The 22,865-nt window shown below is 47.5% G+C and overlaps 1 protein-coding gene across 1 annotated transcript in view; it reads left to right on the top strand.

Moving 5' to 3' along the window:
- Positions 1-22,865, top strand: part of LOC140185614 (lysyl oxidase homolog 4-like) — a 120,895-nt gene that overhangs the window by 94,734 nt on the left and 3,296 nt on the right. Inside the window, exons 9-13 of the mRNA XM_072239026.1 lie at positions 1,189-1,356; positions 3,975-4,140; positions 6,698-6,941; positions 18,567-18,682; positions 22,215-22,351. Coding sequence (XP_072095127.1) covers positions 1,189-1,356; positions 3,975-4,140; positions 6,698-6,941; positions 18,567-18,682; positions 22,215-22,351 — 831 coding nt within the window. The remainder of the gene's footprint in view (positions 1-1,188; positions 1,357-3,974; positions 4,141-6,697; positions 6,942-18,566; positions 18,683-22,214; positions 22,352-22,865) is intronic.

Raw genomic sequence — 22,865 nt, 5'->3', positions numbered from 1 at the left:
TGGGTGGTGGGGCTCCTTAATGACAGACGCCGCCTTTCTGAGCCACCGCTCCTTGACGATGATCTGGAGGCTTTGGAATCCAGTGCCCATGATGGAGCTGACTAAGTTTACAACTCTCTGCAGCTTACTCCGATCCTGGACAGTAGCCTCCTTCTCCCCCACACCAGATGGTGTTGCATCCAGTCAGAATGCTCTCACAGTAGGTCTGTAATCAGAAACAGGTTTATTATCACCGACATACTGTACGTTGTGAAATTTGCTGTTTTATGGCAGCAGTACATAAGAAAAACTGTAAGTTACAATAAGAAGTTTACTATTACAATTCAATTTACAGCATTATATGTCTCATATTAAAGTTGATTTTTATTATAATTTGACTGTACACACATATAACCAAATGAAACAACATTCCTCTGGACCTCAGAGCACCCACAAAACATATATCACACACAACACATAAACCAAAGCATTATACTATAAATAAGTTAATAAAATATAAGTTAAGATGCATGTACAGTAGTGTGCAGCACAGGTCAACAGTAAACAGCTCGCTGTCCTAGTGACGAGACCTCGGTGGGGGCAGGATATTCAATCGACTCACATCCTGAGGGAAGAAGCTGTAACCCGGTCTGGCAGTCCTAGTCCTGATGCTCTTGTACCTCCTTCTTGACGGTAGTGGGTCTAAGAGACTGTGAGATGGGTGGTTGGGATCCTCAACAATGCTTCAAGCATGAGTGCAAAAAGAGAGCAAAAACTTGTGAGGCAGAGTTCACGAATTCACGGACTATTCTGAAATCCAGTGGCAATCTGTGTGCGTGCGCGGAATTTTCACGTTCTCCCCGTGACCGTGTGGGTCTCCCCTGGGCGCGGTTTGATATCCTGAAGACCTGTGGGTTAACTGGCCACTGTAAATCATCAGTGTTTGGGTGGGGGGAAGAGATGCTGGGAATGTGGGGAGACTGAAATGGGATCAGTGAATGTGGGTGACTGATGATCAGCACAAACTCAGTGGGCTGAAGGGCCTGTTTCTCTGGTATGTGACTCCATGATTCATAGTCGCCTCTGCTGGCTGATCTACTTTCATTCATGTGTTGTTGGGAATGGGAAAGGGGCAGGAGAAAATTATAAGAGAGGGTCCGAACTACCTTGAAGACCCGAACCTGACTGTTCCTCCCACGCTCACTGCAGATCCGCCTACGGGGAGGTCGAAATCCTTCTGAAGGTCGGGTGGAGGTCCTGGTGCAGGTCAACGGCACGGCCAAGTGGGGCGCCGTGTGCGGCATGAAGTGGGGACTGACCGAGGCGATGGTGGTCTGTCGGCAGCTGGGTTTAGGCTTCGCTGACCACGCCCTGCGGGTAGGTGTCAGAATACTGCGAGAGCTCAAGTTCCAATCTGATTTCCGTCCCATCCGCAGAAGCTATGAGGGCAGGAAGACCATTCAGCCCATCAACCTAACCTTCCTGTACCTTGCATTTAACCTACCCTGTGAACTGTAGCCTACGCCGTTGAACCTGGAATCACAGAACACGAAGCAGGCTCTGTTAGCCCTCACCGTCCCTTCCTGTCTATGATAGTCCCACTGGCCTGCATTAGATTCAAGATTCAAGTACATTTATTATCAAAGAATGTATAAATTGTACAACCTTGAGATTTGTTTGCTCCCAGGTAGCCACAAAGCAAGAAACCCAAAAGAACCCAATTAAAGGAAAAAATTAAAAATAAAAATAAAAGACCAACGCCCGAGAGAAAAAAAAACACAAATCATGCAAATGTTTGAAGTGAACAACAACATTCTGAACCAAATTGATTGCTCAGATCTGAACCCTGGAGCAGCCCGGCCTAGGCCAAAAGCCTCGGTATCATTTTGTCATATTAGCAGGCACAGAGCACAGCAGCCGGGGCAGTCTTCATAGCCTCAGTGCCATGGAGAGAGGAGTGACCATCACGGAGAGCGAGTGAAATCGGCTCTCGCCTTGGATCCCATTCCCAACCCTGTCTTTTCAGTCTATGCCTTTTCTATCCAACCACCTGACTAAGTCCCTTTGAACGATAATTGTATATGACCTTGTCCTCTGGTCCTCTTCTGCATATTCGTCAGTCTAGATGTGAGAAACTTGCCCTTGTGACTCTGAACTCCTTTAAGTTTCTCTCCTCTCACCTTTAACCTGTGTCCTGTAGTTCTCCTGCCTTGGGAAAATGACCCTGACTATCCTATCGATGCCCCTCATAATTTTATAAACCTCTGTAAGGTCACTGTCAGCACACAAAATGCTAGGGGTACTCAGTGCGTCAGGCAGCATCCGTGGAGGGAAATGGGCAGTCAGCACATTCAGATTCACATGTATTTATGTGAAACGATCTGAGGACGTGCTGGGGGCAGCCCGTGAGTGTCACCACACACTCTGGCACCAACAGAGCATGTCCACAATGTTCGGCAGAACAACACGTGCAGCAGTAGCAACAATAAAACAGAGTCCAGATGAAGGGTCCCGACCCAAAATGTCAGCTGTGCATTTCCCTCCATAGACGCTGACTGACCCACTGAGCTCCCCCGGCATCTTATGGTGCTCCAGGTTCCAGCGTCTACCGTTACTTGTGTCACCAGCCTTACAAGCATTGCACTGTATTCCGGGCAACATCCTGCCGAGTCTCTCCTGCACTCTGTTTAGTGGCCACATCCTTGGGATAACGTTCTTCATCATCTTTTCCTGGCTGGACTACTTCCCAGACGCTTTACGGAGGAATGGCTGGGTGGTTGAAGGCGAGGGGTGGGAGAATGCCATTCAGTCATCTGGTACAGGCCAGCCAAAGGGATAGCAACCCAATTCAACCTACCAGCCACGATTTACGACTCTTCCAGAACTGGCGCAAGTGCTTTGTAAGTGTAGGCAGTGTCTCCCTCCTCGGACCTCTTTGATATCCCATATTGTGGAAAATTCCTCCCCTCTAAGATACTTACCAGCAAGAGAAAGCATGTGGTGTGTTGGCCTTCTTTAGTTGTGGGATTGAGTTCAAGAGCCGTGAAGCTCTATAAACCCCAGTTCGACCGCACTTGGAGTATTGTGTTCACTTCTGGTTGCCTCATTATAGGAGAGGTGTGGAAGCTTTAGAGAGGCATCAGAGGAGACTTACCAGGATGCTGCCTGGATTAGAGCACATGTTTTATGAGGCTAGGTTAAGCAAGCTAGAAAGTTTCTTTGAATGAAAAGGTGATAAGAAGTGAACACGAGGAAATCTGCTGATGCTGGAATTTCAAGTAACACACATAAAAGTTGCTGGTGAACGCAGCAGGCCAGGCAGCATCTCTAGAAGGGTCTTGGCCCAAAGTGTCGACTGTACCTCTTCCTAGAGATGCTACCTGGCCTGTTGCGTTCACCAGCAACTTTTATGTGTGTTGCGTGATAAGAAGTGACTTGGTAAAGGGTTACAAGATAAGTCAAAGATCGAGTGGACAGCCAAAAACTTTATTAGTAATGGTTAATAGCGGGGGGGAAATCTTAAGGCGATTGGAGGAAAGCTTAGGTGAATATCAGCAGTATCAGCGGTTAATACACAGAGAGTGGTGGGTGCATGGAGCACCCTGCCAGGGGTGGTGGTAGAGGCAGGTACATTAGGAACATTTAAGAGAGCCTTAGACGGGTACCTGGGAGATTAAAAAATGGATGGATATGTAAAAAGGAGAGGTTAGAATGATTTTGGAGTAAGTTAAAAGGGTTAGCACAATATTGTGGGCCAAAGGGCCTGTACTGTGCTGTAGTGTTCTATGTTCTAAACAATAGATTGTTACCCCACACCAGGCTCCACCTGATTTTCATTTTCACGTCACTTACGTGCCTCTGTCTCCAATCTGGCACCTTCTGCCCGTCATCTACCACCCGTCCTGTGCCCTGTCACTGTTTGTGCATTGCTGTGGGTGAAGGGGTCTCTGGGGCAGGCCACGTCGTAACCCACGGTTCTGTCGCTTGCCTTGAAGGAGACGTGGTTCTGGCAGGGGGAGCAGATCACCGAGGAGGTGGTCCTGAGTGGGACATCCTGCTCCGGGACCGAACTCTCCATCCAGCAGTGTTCCCACGACGGCGACCAGGTGGACTGTCCGAAGGGTGGGGGCCGATTCGCTGCTGGAGTCACCTGCACAGAGTGTGAGTGTCAGGTGTGCGCGGAACCAGTGGGATGGAGGGACTGGTGGGGCGGGTGACCTCTGGAGGTTCGGGAAGCAAGTTCCCAACTTTAAGCATTGCAAGTTCTCAAGCACTCTTTTGTTAAAATATTCGTTGGAGGGGTGCGGGCTTCACTCACCTTTGTTCTCTGTGTTGTAATGATTTACCTTTGTCACATGTACTGAGAAATAGTGAAAGACCTCTCTTGCATACTGTTTATACAGATCAGATCATTACACAGTGTATTGAGGTAGAACAAGGTAAAAACTATAACAGCATGCAGGATAAAGTGTTACAGTTACAGAGAAGTGCAGAACAGGTAGGTAGTAAGGTGGAAGGCTATAAAAAATTACAGTATGAGGTCAAGAGTCCATCTTATTGTGTTTCAGAACTGATCAATAGTATTATAACAGACATCTCCAATCCCCCCACCAAGCATCTTTCCCTCACCCCCCACTTTCTGCTTTATGCAGGGATCACTTCCTACGCCACTCCCTTGTCCATTCATCCCTCCCCACTGATCTCCCTCCTTGCACTTATCCTTGCAAGTGGAACAAGTGCTACACCTGCCCCTACGCCTCCTCCCTCACTACCATTCAGAGCCCCAAACAGTCCTTCCAGATGAGGCGACACTTCACCTGTGAGTCTGTTGGGGTCATGTACTGTGTCTGGTGCTCCCAGTGCGGCCTCCTGTATATTGTTGAGACCCGACGTAGACTGGGAGACTGTTTTGCCGAGTACCTATGCTCTGTCTGTCAGAAGAAGCTGGATCTCCCAGCGGCCACCCATTTTAATTCCATTTCCTAATCCAATTCTGATATATCAATCCATGGCCTCCTCTACTATCGCAATGAAGCCACACTCAGGTTGGAGGAACAACACCTTATATTCCACCTGGGTAGCCTCCAACCTGATGGCATGAACATCAATTTCTCAAACTTCCAGTAATGGAACTGCCGCCCACCCTCTCCTTCACTATTCCCCATCCCCCTTTTCCTTCTCTCACATCTCCTTACCTGTCCCCCTTTTTCTTTCTTCCATGGACTTCCATCCCCACCTATCCGACTCCTCCTTCTCCAGCCCTGTATCTCTCTCACCAATCAACTTCCCAGCTCATCCCTCCCCCTTCAAGTTTCACCCATCACCTTGTGTTTCTCTCTAACCCCCCCACCCCCCACTTTTTAAATATACTCCTCAACTTCTTTTCCTCCAGTCCTGCCGAAGGGTCTCAGCCCGAAACATCGACTGAACTTTTTTCCGTAGGTGCTGCCCGACCTACTGAGTTCCTCCAGCATTTTGTATGTGTTGAGAGGGGTAGAAGCTGTGCTTGAGCCTGATGGTACGTGCTTTCGGGCTTTTGCATCATCTGCCTCAACGGAGAGGAGAGAAAGCAGAACGTCCACGGTAGATGTGGTCATCTTGCAGACTGCATTGAGGGAAAATGAAAACAATAATTTTACAGTTAGAGAAAGGGCAGTGCAGGCAGACAATAAGGTGCAATGCCATTACTAGGTAGACTGAGAGGTCAAGAGGCTATTCTATTATACAAGGTGTCTATTCAGTAGTCTTATAGCAGCAGGATAAAAACTGTCCTTTACCTGGTGATAGGAACTTTCAGACTTCCTTCCCCATGGGAGAGGGTAGAAGAAAGGATATCCTGGGTGGACGGGGTCTTTGCTTACTCTGACTGCTTTACTGAGGCAGTGAGAAGTGTAGACAGAGTCAATAGACAATAGACAATAGGAGCAGGAGTAGGCCATTCAGCCCTTCGAGGCAGCACCACCATTCACTGTGATCATGGCTGATCATGATGGGGAGGGGAGGCTGGTTTCCGTGATGTGATCAGCTGTGTCCAAAACTCTCTGCAGTTACTTGTGACCACGGGCAGAGCAGTTTGCAGGTAGCACTGTAGTGTAGCGGTTGGCATAGTTGCCAGTGATCACCGATCGATGTTTAACTCCCACTGCTGTCTGTAAAGAGTTTGAACCTTCTCCCTGTGACCCCCAAGTGGGTTCCTCTGGGTGCTCCGATTTCCCCCATATCCCAAAGAATTACAGGTTAGGGTTAGTGACTAGTGGGCATGTTACGTTGGCTCCGGATGGATGGCCACACTTGCAGTCGGCCCCTAACACAATCTTGGACTGAGTTCTATGTTTCGCTACACGTTTTGACGTACATATGACAAATAAAGCAAATCTCATCTTTAATTTAAATATTAAATGATGGTGGTGTGAGGGCAACTTCCAGATGGTGTTTCCTGGGCTTTGCCGCTCTTCTCCTCGCTGGTAGAGGTGGTGGGGTTTGGAAGGTGTTGTCTAAGATCTGTGGAAGCTTCCGTTTTCAGAATCTAACTCTCGTTCGCTGCCCATCTGCATTGTCCAGGAGTGCTTTCCCTTTTGGTGTGAAGTCCTCCCAGTGGGCAACCATCTCCTGGGCAATTCAGAGGTGATGGGTAGGTGGGAGGAGAGGCATGGAGGGTTGCTGTTGGGTAGTGATGATGAGACGCTAACACTCGCTGCCCTCTCCTCGACGCTACCAGCTACGCCCGACCTGGTGCTGGACGCTGAGCTGGCCCAGCAGTCCGTCTACCTGGAGGACCGACCCCTGCACATGCTCTACTGTGCCCATGAGGAGGGCTGCTTGTCAAAGTCGGCAGACGCGATGAACTGGCCCTACGGACACCGGCGCCTCCTACGCTTCTCCTCCCGCATACTCAACATCGGCAGGAGTGACTTCCGCCCGCGGTCTGGCCGTCACGCCTGGATCTGGCACAGCTGCCACGCGTAAGTCTCTACCAGGCTGGGGAAGGTGGTGGGGGGTGAGGGGTCATTCTATTGGCTGGGTCATTTAATGGGATTTTATCGCCTAGGTAATATGTCATTAGTTGGTTAACAATATTTTAACTGGCCAGTTAACATTTCATTAGTTGGTTAACATTTCATCGATCAGGTAATGATGTTTCATTGGCTTGTTAACACTTCATCGGTCAGTTAGCAACACTTTATTGGCCTGGTAACATTGCATTGATTAGAATCAGAAAGTTTACGAGATAAGTTTGAAATCTCCTTTTAGAAACTTAGCGAATTCCTGAACAGGGAGGAGGCAGTTGGCCCATCCTTTCTGTACTGGTAGAAATAAGCTCCCCTGCTGACCCCATCTTCCTGCACTGGGTCTGTGGCCCCGCTGGTCATGGCTGTTTAAGTCTGTAACACACTCAAAATGCTGGAAGAATTTCTTCAGGATCCAGGGAAAGGTCTCGGCCTAAAACGTTGACTTATTCCTCTCCGTAGATGTTGCAGGACTTGCTGAGTTCCTCCAACATTTTGTGTGTTGTTCTCAGGATTTCCAGCATCTGCAGAACCTCGAAGTGCATATCTATGTTTAACTGTGGGGAGTTTAACTTCCAGACCCCTCCACAATCTGAGGAAAACATTATCCCTCATCTTCTCTCTAATCCTTTCACTGAATAATTCTCTGCTCCTTTCATTTACTCCCTCCCTGCCCCTCATCGTTTTAGTTACCTCGATTATATCTTCCCTCAGTCTCCTTTGTCCCAAAGAAACCAAACCCCGCCTCTCCAACCTTTCCCCACTGCCACAGATCCCCAGTCTTGGCAACATTCCTGTAGGTTTCCTCTGCTCCCTCACCAATGCAATGACATTTCTCCTGCAAGATTCAAAGGATGAAAATAAATTTACTATCAAATTACCTATACGTCACCATATACTATCTTGAGATTCATCTTCTTGCAGGCATCCATAACTGATCAAAGAAATACAATAGGATCGATTAAAAACTGCACACAAAGACTGACAAACAACTTGCGTGCAAAATAAAACAAACTGCATATAAAACAATAATAACAATAAATAATATTGGGAACATGAGTTGTAGAGTTCTTGAAATTGAGTCTGTAGAAGGAATCGGTTCAGTGCTGAGGTGTGTGAAGTTATCCACGCTGGTTCAGGAACCTGATGGCTGAGGGGTAATGACTGTTCCTGAACCTGGTGGTGTGGGATCTAAGGCTTCTGTAGCTCCTGCCTGATGGCAGTAGTGAGAAGAGTGACCAGGCTCGTTTGCAGAGCTCAGGCTATGGTCTGGCCGGTGCTTTAGATCCAATGCAGCCTCATGCTCTTACGTTCTACAATTCAGCGGAAATAGGAAAGTACTACATTGGACTTTGCGGGCGGTTCCTGTTACCCTTCAGGCCCCTCTGTCCTGACATCACACAGAAACCTCCTGTGTAGAATGTAATCCCTGTGTTACAACATTGGCTAAGAGCTATCTCACTGGCTGGAAACTATTTTGCTGAGTAGAATCCCGTCACTGATCCGTAAACGTCATTGGCTTCACTTGGAGCTGTTTCAGCTGAGAGTACACATTCTCTTGTCTGGCAAATACAGAATTACTGGTAAACAGTTTAGTCTTAAGATCACAACAGATGTTTAAGGGAAAAAAAACCCACCCTGTAATTCCCTCGTGGGAATCTGTATTCTGCATGTAAAAATTCCCAAACTCTGAGTGGAATTCAGTCTCTGACTCAACCCCCGCCAAAGACCTCAAATAGTCATACAGCATAGAAACATCTTACCCGTGTTGACCACAGTGCTCATCTAAGCCGGTCCCATTTGCTACCACTTGGCCCATTTGGCCTCATTGTTACCACCAGAGAGAGGTAGAGGGGCCTGACAACATCCACGCTGTTTTAGTAACAGCTTCTTCCCCTTCACCATCAGATTTGTGAACCCACGAACACCACCTCACTAATGTGCTCTCTTTTCGCGCTACTTGTTTTTTACTTGATTGTGGCGAGCTTTTGGTCCGTGATGACAGACGAGAGGGTCTCATCCGGCCCAACTGCCGCTTTTATTGGGACGAGCACAAAAACCGACTGGGCGCTATGACCCGGGGAGAGACCCAGTCTGTCATAGACAGGCGGGAGAGAAGACGACTACACAGTCAGGCTGACCCGCAAACACACATGGGAATGATTGTATAACCCAAGCTAAAATGGAACAATAAATCAACTTGAACATCATATAATCCCACAAAAGCATTTTAAAACAAAAACAATAAATAGCGCTGGCCACTACGAATGCTGGAGCACGCTGTTGACCTCCCCCACTGGAGTGGTACAATTATATCTATCTTGTTATAAATTATAGTGATGTTTTGAATCCCTTGCACTATACGGATGTGCAAGACAACAAAATTTCACACCGTATTCAGTGATATTAAACCTGATTCTGTTCCTAACCTTTCCTACCCATGTACTTATCCCAATATCCCTTAAATATTGTTATTGTACCTTCCTCATTCCCACCACACTCCGCGTGAAGACTTCACTCCTCGGGCTTCTTTTCGATTTTAAAGATGGTCTTTATTTGTCACGTGTACATCGAAGCAGCAAAGTGTACAGTGAAATGTGTCGTTTGTTGCAACGACTATCACAGTCCGAGGATGCGCTGAGGGCAGCCCACAAGTGGTATCTTGCTTCTGGCACCAACGTAACAACATAGCATGCCCACAACTCTCTGATGTTAACCTGTACTCCTCGGATTTGGGCGGAAGCTGGAGCACCCGGAGGAAACCCACACGGTCATGGAGAGAACATACAAACTCCTGACAGACAGTGGCAGAATTGAACTTGGGTCGTTGGTGTTGTTAGAGTGTGACTCTACCCAGTCCGTCCCTTTCCTCCTTCTCTCACTTAGATCTGAATTTTATATATAACCACTCCACTTCTGGATAAAATTCCACCCTGTAACTCACTCCTGGATATATAAAACTGGCCAAACACCTTATTAGATGCCAATGTGTAACCTTTATCTGGATGTCTGTTATTCTACACACTGTGAACATTCAGTAAGTCAGGTTGGGTAGAACCATTGACACACAGCTCCAGAGACCTGGCCCTAATCCTGACCTTGGGCGCCGTGTGTGTGGGTTTCCCCAGCTGCCCTGGTTTTCTCCCATGTCTCAAAGGCGTACCAGTTGGTCAATTGATGCTGTAAATTCCCACCAGTTTAGGAAAATATTAAAAGAATCAAAAGGGAGGACGAAAAAGACCAACTGGTTGTGGAACTCAGAGGATCAGTCAGCATCTACGGTGAGAAGTGGATTGATGACATTTTGGGTTGCGACACTTCAACTGGACTCAAGGGAGGCTCAGGGAAGTAGGCATGATGTTTTGAGTCAGGACCCTTCATCTGAACCTAAGGAAGGAAATGTGGGAGAGGGTCCAGAGGAGGTTCATGTGAAAGATCCCGGAAATGAAAGGGTTAACATAAGCGGAGCATTTGATGGCTTTGGGCCTGTACTCGGTGGAGTTTAGAAGAATGAAGGGGGAAATCTCATTGAAACCTGTCAAATATTGAAAGGCCTTGACAGAGTGAACATGGAGAGGTTATTTCCTATAGTTGGAGAGTCTAAGCCCAGAAGGTACACCCTCAGCTTACAAGGATGTCCACTTAGAACAGAAATGAGGAGGAATTTCTTTAGCCAGAGAATGATGAATCTGTAGAATTCACTGCTGCATATGGCTGTGAGGCTGCACCATTTAATATATTTAAAGCGGAGGTTGATAGGTTCTTGATTAGTAAGGATGTCAAAGATTACAGGGGGAAGGCAGGAGAATGGATTTGAGAGGGATAATAAATCAACCACGATTGAATAGGGAGCAGACTCAATGGGCTGAATGGCCTATTCCCTCTCCTATGTCCTGTGGTCCAATGATCGGAATGGCCTTGTTCTGTGTTGAATGGTTAACTGGAGATGCAATATCAGGTTGTTCCGTGCTGATGGCCGTAGTCACAGGAAGGGATCTGATCTGGGCTCAGGATTGAACTCTAAATTTATTCACCCAGGAGACCCACTCTGCAGAGAACAGCTCAATGATTTGAGAACAAAACAAAGCAAGTTCTTAGAAAATTATCCAAGTGCCAATTTCTGGAAAGTCAGCTGAACACGTGCTTGCTGAAATAGAACAATCCAGCTCCTGGTGGCTGCCTTTGGAGGCTGGATCCCGGCCAATCCTCAGACTTTGCCGAGTACATTCCAATCCTCCCTGACATCACGGGCTGGAAGCCTTCACACAGGGAAATTCTGTAAAAGCTCGGGGGGTTCCAAGGCATTTTACAGCCATTGAAACACATCTGAGGCGCTGACAGGCACCATGACTGAGGAATTGCAGCTCCAATGTGTGCACAGCAGGATCCCACAGGTAGGCATGTGGTCTCAGCAGATGACTGGGTAAATAGAGACCGAGTCTTTGGGAACTCCACCATGAGCAAAAGCACCTGCTTGGATGGTACCAAGCCCAGCTGCAAGTGGAGGACGGTTGAGAACGGGGTTAGCAATCCCATCCCATAACAAGCAAGAGCTACAGAGAAGCCAGCAGATGCTCTGAAGATTTCATCCCTGAGAGGGGAAGGATCTTCACCTAGAAGATGTATGAAGTTATGTAGTGAAAGCAGAAACCACAGGGCCATTCAGTCTTCAATCAGCCCAGGACAGAGCACTCTGGTGAGCTGCTGTTGGCAGCCTGTGCTCCAGCAGGGGTGATGTGCTTAAAAAGAAGAGTTCTTGGGATCTCCTGTGCCAAACTGAAAGGGCAGATAGGATTCCAGCTTGGGATCCCATGCAAAAAGCAACTCATCCAACTGTGCAAAGCAGATCTCTGGAGTGAAACAGTAAATGCTGGAAGCAGTCAGCAGGCCATGCAGCAATCTTGACGAGAGAAACAAGGTTAGTGTTTCAGGTAACCTGACGTAGATTGGGAGACCGCTTTGCTGAGCACCTACGCTCCATCTGACAGGAAAAAGCGGGATCTCCCCGTGGCTACCCATTTCAATTCTACTTCCCATTCCTATTCCAACATGTCAGTCCATGGCCTCCTCTACTGCTGCGATGAGGCCACACTCAGGTTGGAGGAGCAACACCTTGTATTCCATCTGGGTAGCCTCCAGCTTCCTCAAACTTCCAGTAATTGCCCCCCTTCCCCATTCCCATTACCGTTTCCCTCTCTCACCTTATCTCCTTGCCTACCCATCAATTCCCTCTAGTGCTCCTCCTCCTTCCCTTTCTTTCATGGTCTTTTACCCTCTCCTGTCAGATTTCCTGACCTCCAGCCCTTTATCTCTTTAACCAATCAACTTCCCAGCTTTTTACTTCACCCCTTCCCCTCTCCTGGTTTCACCAGCCACCTCGTACTTCTTCCTCCCCTCCTCCCACCTTCTTACTCTGACTTCTCATCATTTTTTCCAGTCCTGATGAAGGATCTCGCCCCGAAACGTATTTTCCATAGATGCTGCCTGGCCTGCTGAGTTTCTCCAGCATTTTGCGTGTGCAGCGAGTATTTCATGTTCAGGACCTGGAATCCGAATCAGGTTTACTATCACTAACATTCTGAACAGTACAGCTCCCTTGGTTATGAAAATTGTTTTGTTTCATCACCACAGTGGAAGACATAGAAACGACTGAAAGTTACAAAAGAATAAATAAATGGTGCAAAAACGAAATAGTGAAGTAGTGTTTACGGGCGGCACACATGTCAACTTGCTGAGTTCATGTCACATGTTGCGTGTTGCTCAAGATTTCTAGCATCTGCGGAATCTGTGTTTATGATAGTGTTCATGGGTTCACGGAACATTCAGACATCTGGCGGCGGAGGGGTAGAAGTTTGTCCTAAAACAATGAGTTCAGACTCTGTTCAGACTCTACCTCCTCCCCGCTGTAACAAGAAGAGGGCATGTCTCAGGTACTGAGGGTTCTTCATGATGGATGCTGTCTTCCTGAGACACTGCCTGTTGAAGATGTCCTCGAGGGTGGGGAGGGTTGTGCTCATGAGGGAAATGGCTGAGTCTATAACCCTCTGAAGTCTCTTTCGAGCCTCCATTTTGGAGCCTCTGTACCAGCCGGTGAAGCAACTGGTCAGAATACTGTCCAGCATACATCCGTCGACATTTGAATGGACCTTCGGTGACAAACCAAATCTACTCAAGCTTGCTTCATCAGAAGTAGGAAAGAGAGAAAACAAATTACTTTTGAGTTGAATTGAGGGTTGAAGAGGAAAAAGGGCCACTCCAGATCACTGTGCCAACCCTGACCTCATCCTATCAGTGATATTCCCTCTGTCCTACCAAACCCTCGGCCTCTCAGTTGTTGTGCTCAGGTGGTGCTGGGGCTTTCCACAATCCAAACTTTTATGGTCATCGTTACTTTAGGATTGGGGGGGAAGGGGTGGAGCAAGAGCTGACAGGTGATGGGTGGATCCAGGTGAGGAGGGGTGATGAGCAGATGGAGGAGGGGAGAGTGGGAATAGTGACAGAGGCTGGGAGATGATAGGAGGATCCAGGTGAGAGGTAATGGGCAGACAGAGGAGCGGGAGAGTGGGAATAGCGACAGCGGCTGGGGGGTGATGGGTGGATCCAGGTGAAAGGTGATCATGGGCTGCAGATCGTGGAATCTGACCGGGATCACTGATCATCTGCAGCCCTTTGTCACCTCCCATCCTCTGTCACTTTCCCCGCTCACCCCTCCTCCATCTCCCCATCATTCCCCCTCACCTGGATCCACCCATCACCTCCCAGGTCTTGTTCCAACCCTTCCCTCCACCTCTTTACAACGGCTATGTTCCCTCTATCTCTCAGCCCAGGTGAAGAGTCTTGACCCAAAATGGCAGCTGTTCATTTTCCTCCATGGATGCTACCTGACCATTTGGGTTCCTGCAGTGGTTTTTGTGAAACCCACACCTTGCTGAGGCTCCCCCATGCCTCAGGACTGTGGCGGGGGGGAGGTGCGGAACAGCAGGGTGCTTTGACCCCGCACTTCCCTGGCGGGTTTATCCGGCCTGTGGAGTGGTGAGGCCCGACTACAGGCCGAATGCTAGTGTTCTGTGTGTGTGGGTTAGCTCAGCCTTGGGCCTGGGGCCAGAGAACTAGCTACCGAACAGGCAGGGTTCCTTGCCAGCAAAAGCAGAGGGGCCCCAGAAAGCAGCAGCCACTGGCAGAGAGTGTCTTGACAACTTGGAACACTCCACAGGTTGGAAACCTCAAATCCTTCAGGAATAAATGGAGACTTCCAGTCAGGTTTTAATCCCCAATTATTGGACATCCACTTCCTAATATTTTAATTTTCCCAGCTTGATAAACAAGGAAATAGTCCGCGGCTGTTTCCCTTAATGGCTGCTGTCTGAGAAGTATGTTAAAAATCCTTCCAACATTCTTCATGTCAACCGTGTAACTAACCCTGAGGCAAATTCCTGGCCTGAGGTTAGTTGACAGGTTGCTCCCAGGAAAAGCTGTGAAATGCTTTCATCGAGGAACTGCAGATTCCCATTTCCTTCTCTGCATCCACTTTCCCCTTCTTTGGAATGGGTCCAGGGATGACGGATTTCCACTACAACGACACACCTGAGGAGCTAGTTCGTAGAGAGGGTGGTTTGATCGAGGTGGACAAGCTAATGGCAAGCTCTGAGACAGATGTGAGAGCTTTTCACTTGAGTGCATGGGTAAGGCTGGTGGACTCAGATTTAACCTCTTTGGGAAAAGATCTGAGAGGAATTCAGGCAAGTTGCCTTTGTCACAAACACGAGAGAGTCTGCAGATGCCGGAAATGCAAAGCAACACACAAAACACTGGAGGAACTCAGCAGGTCAGGTAGCATCTATGGAAATGAATAGATGGTCGATGTTTCATTTCGAGACCCTTAATCAGGACTGGAAAGGAAGGGGGAAGGCGCCAGAATAAAAAGGTGGGGGGAGGGGAAGGAGGATAGCTGGAAGTTGATAGGTAAGGCCAGGTGGCTGGGGAGGTAAAGGGCTCGAGAGGAAGGAATCTGATCGGAGAAGAGAGTGGTCCATAGGAGAAAGGAGGAGGTGATAGGCAGGTGAATAGAGGAAGAGGGGATGGGGAGGGGATTTTTTTTATTGAAAGGAGAAATCAATGTTCATGCTATCAGGCTGGAGGTTACACAGACGGGATATAGGGTGTTGTTCCTCCACCCTGAGGGGGCCAGATCTTGGCATGAGAGGAGGCCATGGACTGATCTGTCAGAACGGGAATGGGAATGGGAATTAAGATGTTTGGCCACCAGGAAGTCCTGCTTTTGGTGGATGGATCGTAGGCGCATATCAAAGGAGTCCCCCAATTTACGACGGGTCTCACCAATGTGGAGGAGGCCGCATCGGGAGCACCGGACACACCGGACAAGCCCAGCTGGTTCGCAGGTGAAGTGTCGCCTCACCTGGAAGGACTGTTTAGGGCCCTGAATGGAAGTGAGGGAGGAGGTGTACAGGCAGGTGTAGCTCTTTGGCTGCTTGTTGGGGTAAGTGCTGGGAGGGAGATTAGTGGAGAAGGACAGGTGAATGGACAAGGGAATTACGGAGGGAGTTATCCCTGTGGAAAGCTGGAGGGCAGGGAGTGTTTGGTGGTGGGATCTCCTTGGATCAGGGCTTTCAGAAGGGAATGACTGTGGGGAATCAGACTGATGAAGCTGATATGCAAAGTACAGTCATGTACTTGAAGGGCCAAATGGCCTCCTTCTTTCCCTTGTTTTCCTTAAATTGTTATTTTATGCCTGTGAGTGACTTTCTAGAGAGACCAGTTTTTCTCAAAATGCTCCTGTGAGTTAGTTCCTTGTCATTTCAATTTAAGATTCAAGATTGTTTAATGTAATTTCCTGTACACAAGTGTAATGGAGAACGATCTGATGCAGCACATGAAAAACACAATAAGATAAAGAAGAGAATAATGATACAAACACAATAAATATAGCTACATAAAATAGCTTATATATATAGATTGACAGTATGACCATGAAGCTGGTGCCCGACACAGGAGTGTCTGTACGTTAGGTGACTAGTATGAAATGATGGTTGGGGGTGTTTTGGGGTAGTAGTGGGTGGAGGTGTTGATCAGTCTTACTGCTGGGAGAAAGTTACTGTTTTTGAGACAAACAGTCCGTGAGTTTTGTTTGCTTCCAATGAGAACTCATCCACTTTGGGTTTAAACAAGGAAGAGAGGAGAACGCTTTCAAAATGGCGATGATGTGCATGTGTTACAGATCCAAAGAAGCACAGTTAAACAATTCCTCAGAAAGCTGGAGAACTTTCTCACAGAGGGTTGAAAACCTATCTTCCCTCCGTGGACCCTATCTACTCTTGCTGTCTCGGTAAAACAGCTGACATAATAGAAGTGATCTCTCTTCTCCCCTCTCGCGTCAGGCACAAGATACAAATGCCTGAAAGCACATACCACCAGGCTCAAGGAGAGCTTCTATCAGACTCTTGAACAAAGCTCTCTTATGCTAAAGATGAGCTTCTGATCTCCTAATCTGCCTTGCTAGCCAGCCGGTGGTGTAGTGATAGCCACACCGGACTTCGAGGCGAGTAGTTACGGGTTTGAATCTGGCCTGTTTCCTGCATGCTTTCCATAATAGCTGGGCTGAGAGTCAATCTAACAACTCAGTCTTGCAAAAAAAGAAACAGACAAAAACAGTAACTTTCCCCAAGCAGTAAGACTGATCAACACCTCCACCCACTACTACCCCAAAACACCCCCAACCATCATTTCATACTAGTCACCTAACGTACAGACACTCCTGTGTCGGGCACCAGCTTCATGGTCATACTGTCAATCTATGTATATAAGCTATTTTATGTAGCTATATTTATTGTGTTTGTATTATTATTCTCTTCTTTATCTTATTGTGTTTTTCATGTGCTGCATCAGATCGTTCTCCATTACACTTGTGTACAGGAAATTACATTAAACAATCTTGAATCTTAAATTGAAATGACAAGGAATTAACTCACAGGAGCATTTTGAGAAAAACTGGTCTCTCTAGAAAGTCACTCACAGGCATAAAATAACAATTTAAGGCAAAAGAGGAAAAGAAGGAGGCCATTTGGCCCTTCAAGTACATGACTGTACTTTGCATATCAGCTTCATCAGTCTGATTCCCCACAGTCATTCCCTTCTGAAAGCCCTGATCCAAGGAGATCCCACCACCAAACATTCCCTGCCCCCTGGCTTTCCACAGGGATAACTTCCTTCGTAATTCCCTTGTCCATTCATCTGTCCCTCTCCACTAATCTCCCTCCCAGCACTTCCCAGAATGGCAAGGTTGCCGCCTGACGTGCCACAAGGCGCGGGCAGGAACAACAGCAACAGCAACAATCTACCCTGTCGTGACCTTTGAACCTTATTTGTCTACCTGCACGGCATCTCCTCTGTAGCTTCAACAATATATTCCACATCATATGTTCCTTTTCACTATCCTTGTGTGCACGATGATCTGTTTGCAAACAAAAGCCTTTCTCCGTCTCTTGGTACACGTGTTAGTAATAAACCGATAACCAGGATGAGAAATTGCCGAGCTTACAGTTGAAGCTGGAAAGCTGCTCTGTGCCCAGGCAGAGGATCAGGTGCAATCTCCACAGCGTTTTATTTAAGTTTATCTCTTTGGGCAGCGTGGTAGCGGAGTGGTTAGTGGAATGCCACTGCAACACGAGCAAACACGAGGAAATCTGCAGATGCTGGAATTCCCAGCAACACACACAAAAGTTGCTGGGAAGTGCTGGGAGGGAGATTAGTGGAGCAGGCCAGGCAGCATCTCTAGGAAGAGGTACAGTCGACGTTTCGGGCCGAGACCCTTTGTCAGGACTAACTGAAGGAAGAGCTAGTAAGAGATTTGAAAGTGGGAGGGGGAAGGGGAGATCCAAAATGATAGGAGAAGACAGGAGGGGGAGGGATGGAGCCAAGAGCTGGACAGGTGATTGGCAAAAGGGATATGAGAGGATCATGGGACAGGAGGCCCAGGGAGAAGGAAAGGGGGAGGGGTGAAGCCCACAGGATGGGCAAGGGGTATAGTCAGAGGGACAGAGGGAGAAAAAGAATGTGTGTATATCAATATATAATGGATGGGGTACGAGGGGGAGGTGGGGCATTAACGGAAGTTTGAGAAGTCAATGTTCATGCCATCAGGTTGGAGGCTACCCAGATGGAATATAAGGTGTTGTTCCTCCAACCTGAGTGTGGCTTCATCTTTACAGTAGAGGAGGCCGTGGATAGATATATCAGAATGGGAATGGGACATGGAATTAAAACACTAGCAACCGGGTTCAATTCACGCTGCTGTCTGCAAGGAGTTTGTACATTCTCCCCGTGACCACGTGGATTTCCTCCAAGTCATCCGGTTTCCTCCCACATTCCAAAGGTGTATAAGTGAGTTGATTAATTGGTCACATGCGTGTAATTGGGCAGCATGGTACTGTTACTATGCTAAACCATTAAATAAGTAACTAATAAAGTTCTGTTGCGGAACAAATTGTGGCGTTGAACAAGGTTGGTGAAACCTGTTTGTCCGACCTTGGAACTCACTACTCGAATCTGTTCCTGTCCTTACAGACACTACCACAGCATGGAAGTCTTCACACACTACGACCTCCTCACCCTCAATGGCAGTAAGGTCGCCGAGGGCCACAAAGCAAGCTTCTGTCTCGAAGACTCGGATTGCGAAAGAGGTATGTTAGGAGATGTGTTTGGATCTTGTGCGGTGGGTAGAGGGGTGAGGGGAAAATGGATAAAGATCTTGTAATGAATCAGTGGGAAGAATGAGTGGATTCAAAGGAGATGAGTTTCTGTGTAACCTAAGGAACAGTAATACTGAATCACTATGTTTCCATTGCATGTGTGAAGGGGCGGCAGAGCAGCAGCTCCAGTTCAATTGCCCCTGAACTGGGTAGATTGTTGAGGCATTTCTGAGGGCTGTTGAAGTCAAGCCCACTGGACAGTCTGGAGCCAGCAAACTGGCCTGGAGTTACCCAGACCATTGGTCAGTTTGGAGTTACCCAGACCATTGGACAGTCTGGAGTCAGCAAACTGGCCTGGAGTTACCCAAACCATTGGACAGTCTGGAGTCACCAGATTATCTGGAGTTACCCAGTCCATTGGACAGTCTGGAGTCAGCAGACTGGTCTGGAGTTACCCAGACATTGGACAGTCTGGAGTTACCCAGACCATTGGTCAGTCTGGAGTCACCAGACCATCTGGAGTTATCCAGCTAGCCTGGGTAAGGATGGCAGTTTTTCTTTACTGGAGAACATCAAGATTTGATTCCCACTGCTCTTGTGGGAAGATTTGATTGCCACTCTTTGTTGGCACTGGATCCATGGTAACACTGGCAAGCTGCTCCCAGAACATCGTTGGACTGTGTTGATCGTTGACACAAAACAACATATTTCTCTCTATGTTTTGATGTACATGTGACAAATAAAGCTTTTTCTAATATCTACAGTGGCAATCGGGTTCAATTTCCGCCGCTGTCTGTAAGGAGGTTGCTCTTTCACCCTGTGACTGTGTGGGTTTCCTCCAGATGCTCTGGTTTCCTCCCACATTCCAAAAAGTACGGTACGGGTTAGGATTAGTGAGTTGTGGACACAGTATGGTTGCACTGGAAGTGTGGCGACACTGGTGGGATGTTCCCAGCACAACTTGCTGATTCGAATTGTCAGGAGTGGCACGTTTCACTGTATGTCTCGATGTACATGTGACAAATAAAGCTAATTGTATAGACCACAACGGGGCAGAGGGGTGGGGAGCACGTTCGTCAGTACTGTTGCCCTTCAGCTCCAGCCCCACCCTTCTGCTGCATCCCAAAGATGGAGGGGTTGGCAGGCTATTGGCGAATCCTGGAGAGGGGTGGGAGGCAAATCTGTGGGTGTGGGGGTACAGAGAGGAAAGGCTGTTGGGTTGTTCTGTTGGTTCCTGGCATGAGGCCAATGGGTCAAATGACCTATTTCATGGCAGAAAGTAAGCAAGTCAACATCACTCCTTGTGTCTCTGTTGCACTGGCCCTGTCACCTCTCACACCAACCAGGCCTTCCTGAACTAGACACAGAAAGGTGGCCATTCCTCCAAGTCAGACTACAGTATGAAAACTGTACATGGATATTATATATCTTTAGATAGATATATAGATACTTTATTGATCCCAAAGGAAATTACAGTGTCACAGCAGCATTGCAAGTGCACAGATATACAAATATTAGAAAAGAAGTACGAAAGAATAAAAAATAAGTTACCTCAAACAGTCTAACGGGAGGGGGTTGCCCCTTCCCTGGCTATTATTAAAAGGTCACACATTATATCCTTGGATCAGAATAACATTGGAAAAAGCGGAGAGGCTGAAACCATGGCAACGGTGTCTTGAGTGGGATTGTGGTTTAGAGCAGATTGTGAATCCAGATGTGCCCTGCAAGGAGGGGTGGTTGGTTGGGGAAGTGGGGGGAACCAATGACGTTGGAGGGTCGAGGAGGCTCCTGGAGACATGGCATCACAGTGGCTTCCTGCTCAGACACAGGAAACCAAGAGATAAATTGACCCTAATCCCAGAATGAGCCATTCCTGAAAGCAGCAACGTTTCCCGACAGCGCACGGAATCCTCTTCCTGCCTCCAGGGATCTCTCAGTTCGGATGTTTTCAGCTGCTGTTTTATCTTTCAACACGGAGCGGTCAACAGTGAAGTAATAAATCTTCGTGCTGCTCCCACAGTGACCCTGCACATTGAGTGTGGAGCGGCTTAGTCATACCACAACCCTCTCTCCCAGCCCCAACACACCTTCCAAACAGCTGGACTCATTTCACTATACACAATTAGAAATGAGGTGCATAGAATTATGAGGCAAAAATAAACAGCCACAATCTTTTCCCTAGAGTAGAAATATCATATAATAGAAACCATGCATTTAAGTTGAGAGGGGGAAAGTTTAAAGGAGAAGAGCAAGACAGTTTTGTTTTACAGAGTTGTGGGTACCTGGGGTGATAGTTGATACAGATACAATGTGGTGTTTAAGAGGCTGGAGGTTAGATATGTGAATTTACAGGGAATGAAGAGATACATATTAAATATAGGCAGAAGGGATTTGCTTTACTTTGGCAATCACGTTCAGCACAAAGATTGTGGGCCAATCGGCCTATTCCCGCACTGTGCTATTCCTGCGGACAACGGGATGTTCAGTGCCAGGACGTCAATGATAAGTTGGGGGGGGGGGGTGAAAGGCCGAGATAGAGTGGATGTGGAGAGGATGTTTCCATTAGTGGGAGAGTCCAGAACCAGAGGGCACAGACTCAGAATAGCCTCAGGATGACCCTCCAGAACAGTGTGAGGAGGAATTTCATTACCCAGTGAGCAGTGAATCTATGGAATTTATTGCTATAGGTAGCTGTGGAGGCCAAGTCAGTTGAAGCAGATGTTGATAAGTCTTGATTAGTAAGGACGTCAAAAGTTATGGGGAGAAGGAAGAGGGAAAATAAATCAACCATGATTGATCACAGACAGGGCTTGATGGGCCAAATGGCCTAATTCTGTTCCTCTGTCTAATGGTCTTTATGGTCTAATAGGTACCGTATTGGCCTGAGCCTCCCCTCTAAGGGTTAACTCCCTCAGAACTGCCTCATCCCCCGAGGGACATTTGAACCCTCTGATGCAGGGGTAAGATGAGGCCTAGATGATGTGAATGGGGGCGGGGATCATTGTGTGATCTTTGTTAGTCAAAGTAACACACAAAATGTGCAGGAACTCAGCAGGTCAGGCCGCGTCTATAAAGATGAATGAACAGTCGATGTTTGGGCCAAGACCCTTCATCAGGATTAGAAAGGAAGTCAAAATTAGAAGGTGGGGGGGAGGGTGAGGAGGAGGATTACCAGATGGCAGGTGATGGACGAGAGGTAGGTGGGTGGGGAAAGGGGGGATGAAGTGAGATGTTGGGATGGATAGATGGAAGAGAAAGGTATCTGATAGGAGAGGAGAGTGGACCATGGGAGAAGGGTAAGAAGAAACAACACCAGAGAGACGACTATCAGGTGAGGAGAAGGGAAGGGTTAAAAGAGGAATCAGAATGGGGAATGGAAAAATGAGAAGAGGGAGAGAATTTTGGTAATTTTAGGGGGAGACATTACTCAAGGATTTGGAATACATTCCCACTGAAGCCTTTAACGTCAGCAGGTCAGCCTGGGCTAATCTTTCCCCGTCTCTCTCCCCCTCATTTCCCCCAGGTATTTACAAGGATTATGCGTGCGCCAACTTTGGAGAGCAAGGTATCAGCGTGGGTTGCTGGGACCTCTACCGCCATGACATCGACTGCCAGTGGATAGATATCACCGATGTGAAACCGGGAAACTATGTCTTTCAGGTACAGAGAGCCCGTCAAATTCAAGTTGACGTTTATTGTCATCTGAATGTACATATATATGAGCAAATGAAACAATGTTCCTCCGATCACAGTGCACCCACACAACATGAATTACACACAGCAAATAAACCAAAATATTATACTATAAATAAGTTAATAAATATAATTCAAAATTCATGTATTAAAACGCAACACAGATAAACAGTAAACAGCTTGCTGTCCTGGTGACGAGACCTCGATAGTGGCAGGGTATTCATTAGTTTCACATCCTGAGGGAAGAAGCTGTTACAGTCTGGCAGTCCTAGTCCTGATGCTTCAGTACCTCCTTCCTGATGGTAGTGGGGTGAAGATACTGTGGGACGGCTGGTAAGGATTCTCAGCAATAATTTTGGCCTTTCATCTGCAATGCTCCCAGTCATAAAGAGGTGGAAAGAGACCTGGTGATTCTCTCGGTGGTTTTACTGTCCTCTGTAGGGTTTTCGTTCTGATGCCTTGCAGCTTTGTACCACACATT

Source organism: Mobula birostris, chromosome 21 (assembly GCF_030028105.1).
Source record: "Mobula birostris isolate sMobBir1 chromosome 21, sMobBir1.hap1, whole genome shotgun sequence".
NCBI lineage: Eukaryota > Metazoa > Chordata > Chondrichthyes > Myliobatiformes > Myliobatidae > Mobula > Mobula birostris.
The sequence above is the reverse complement of the archived record's forward strand: the minus strand, read 5'-3'. Positions and strand labels throughout refer to the sequence as shown.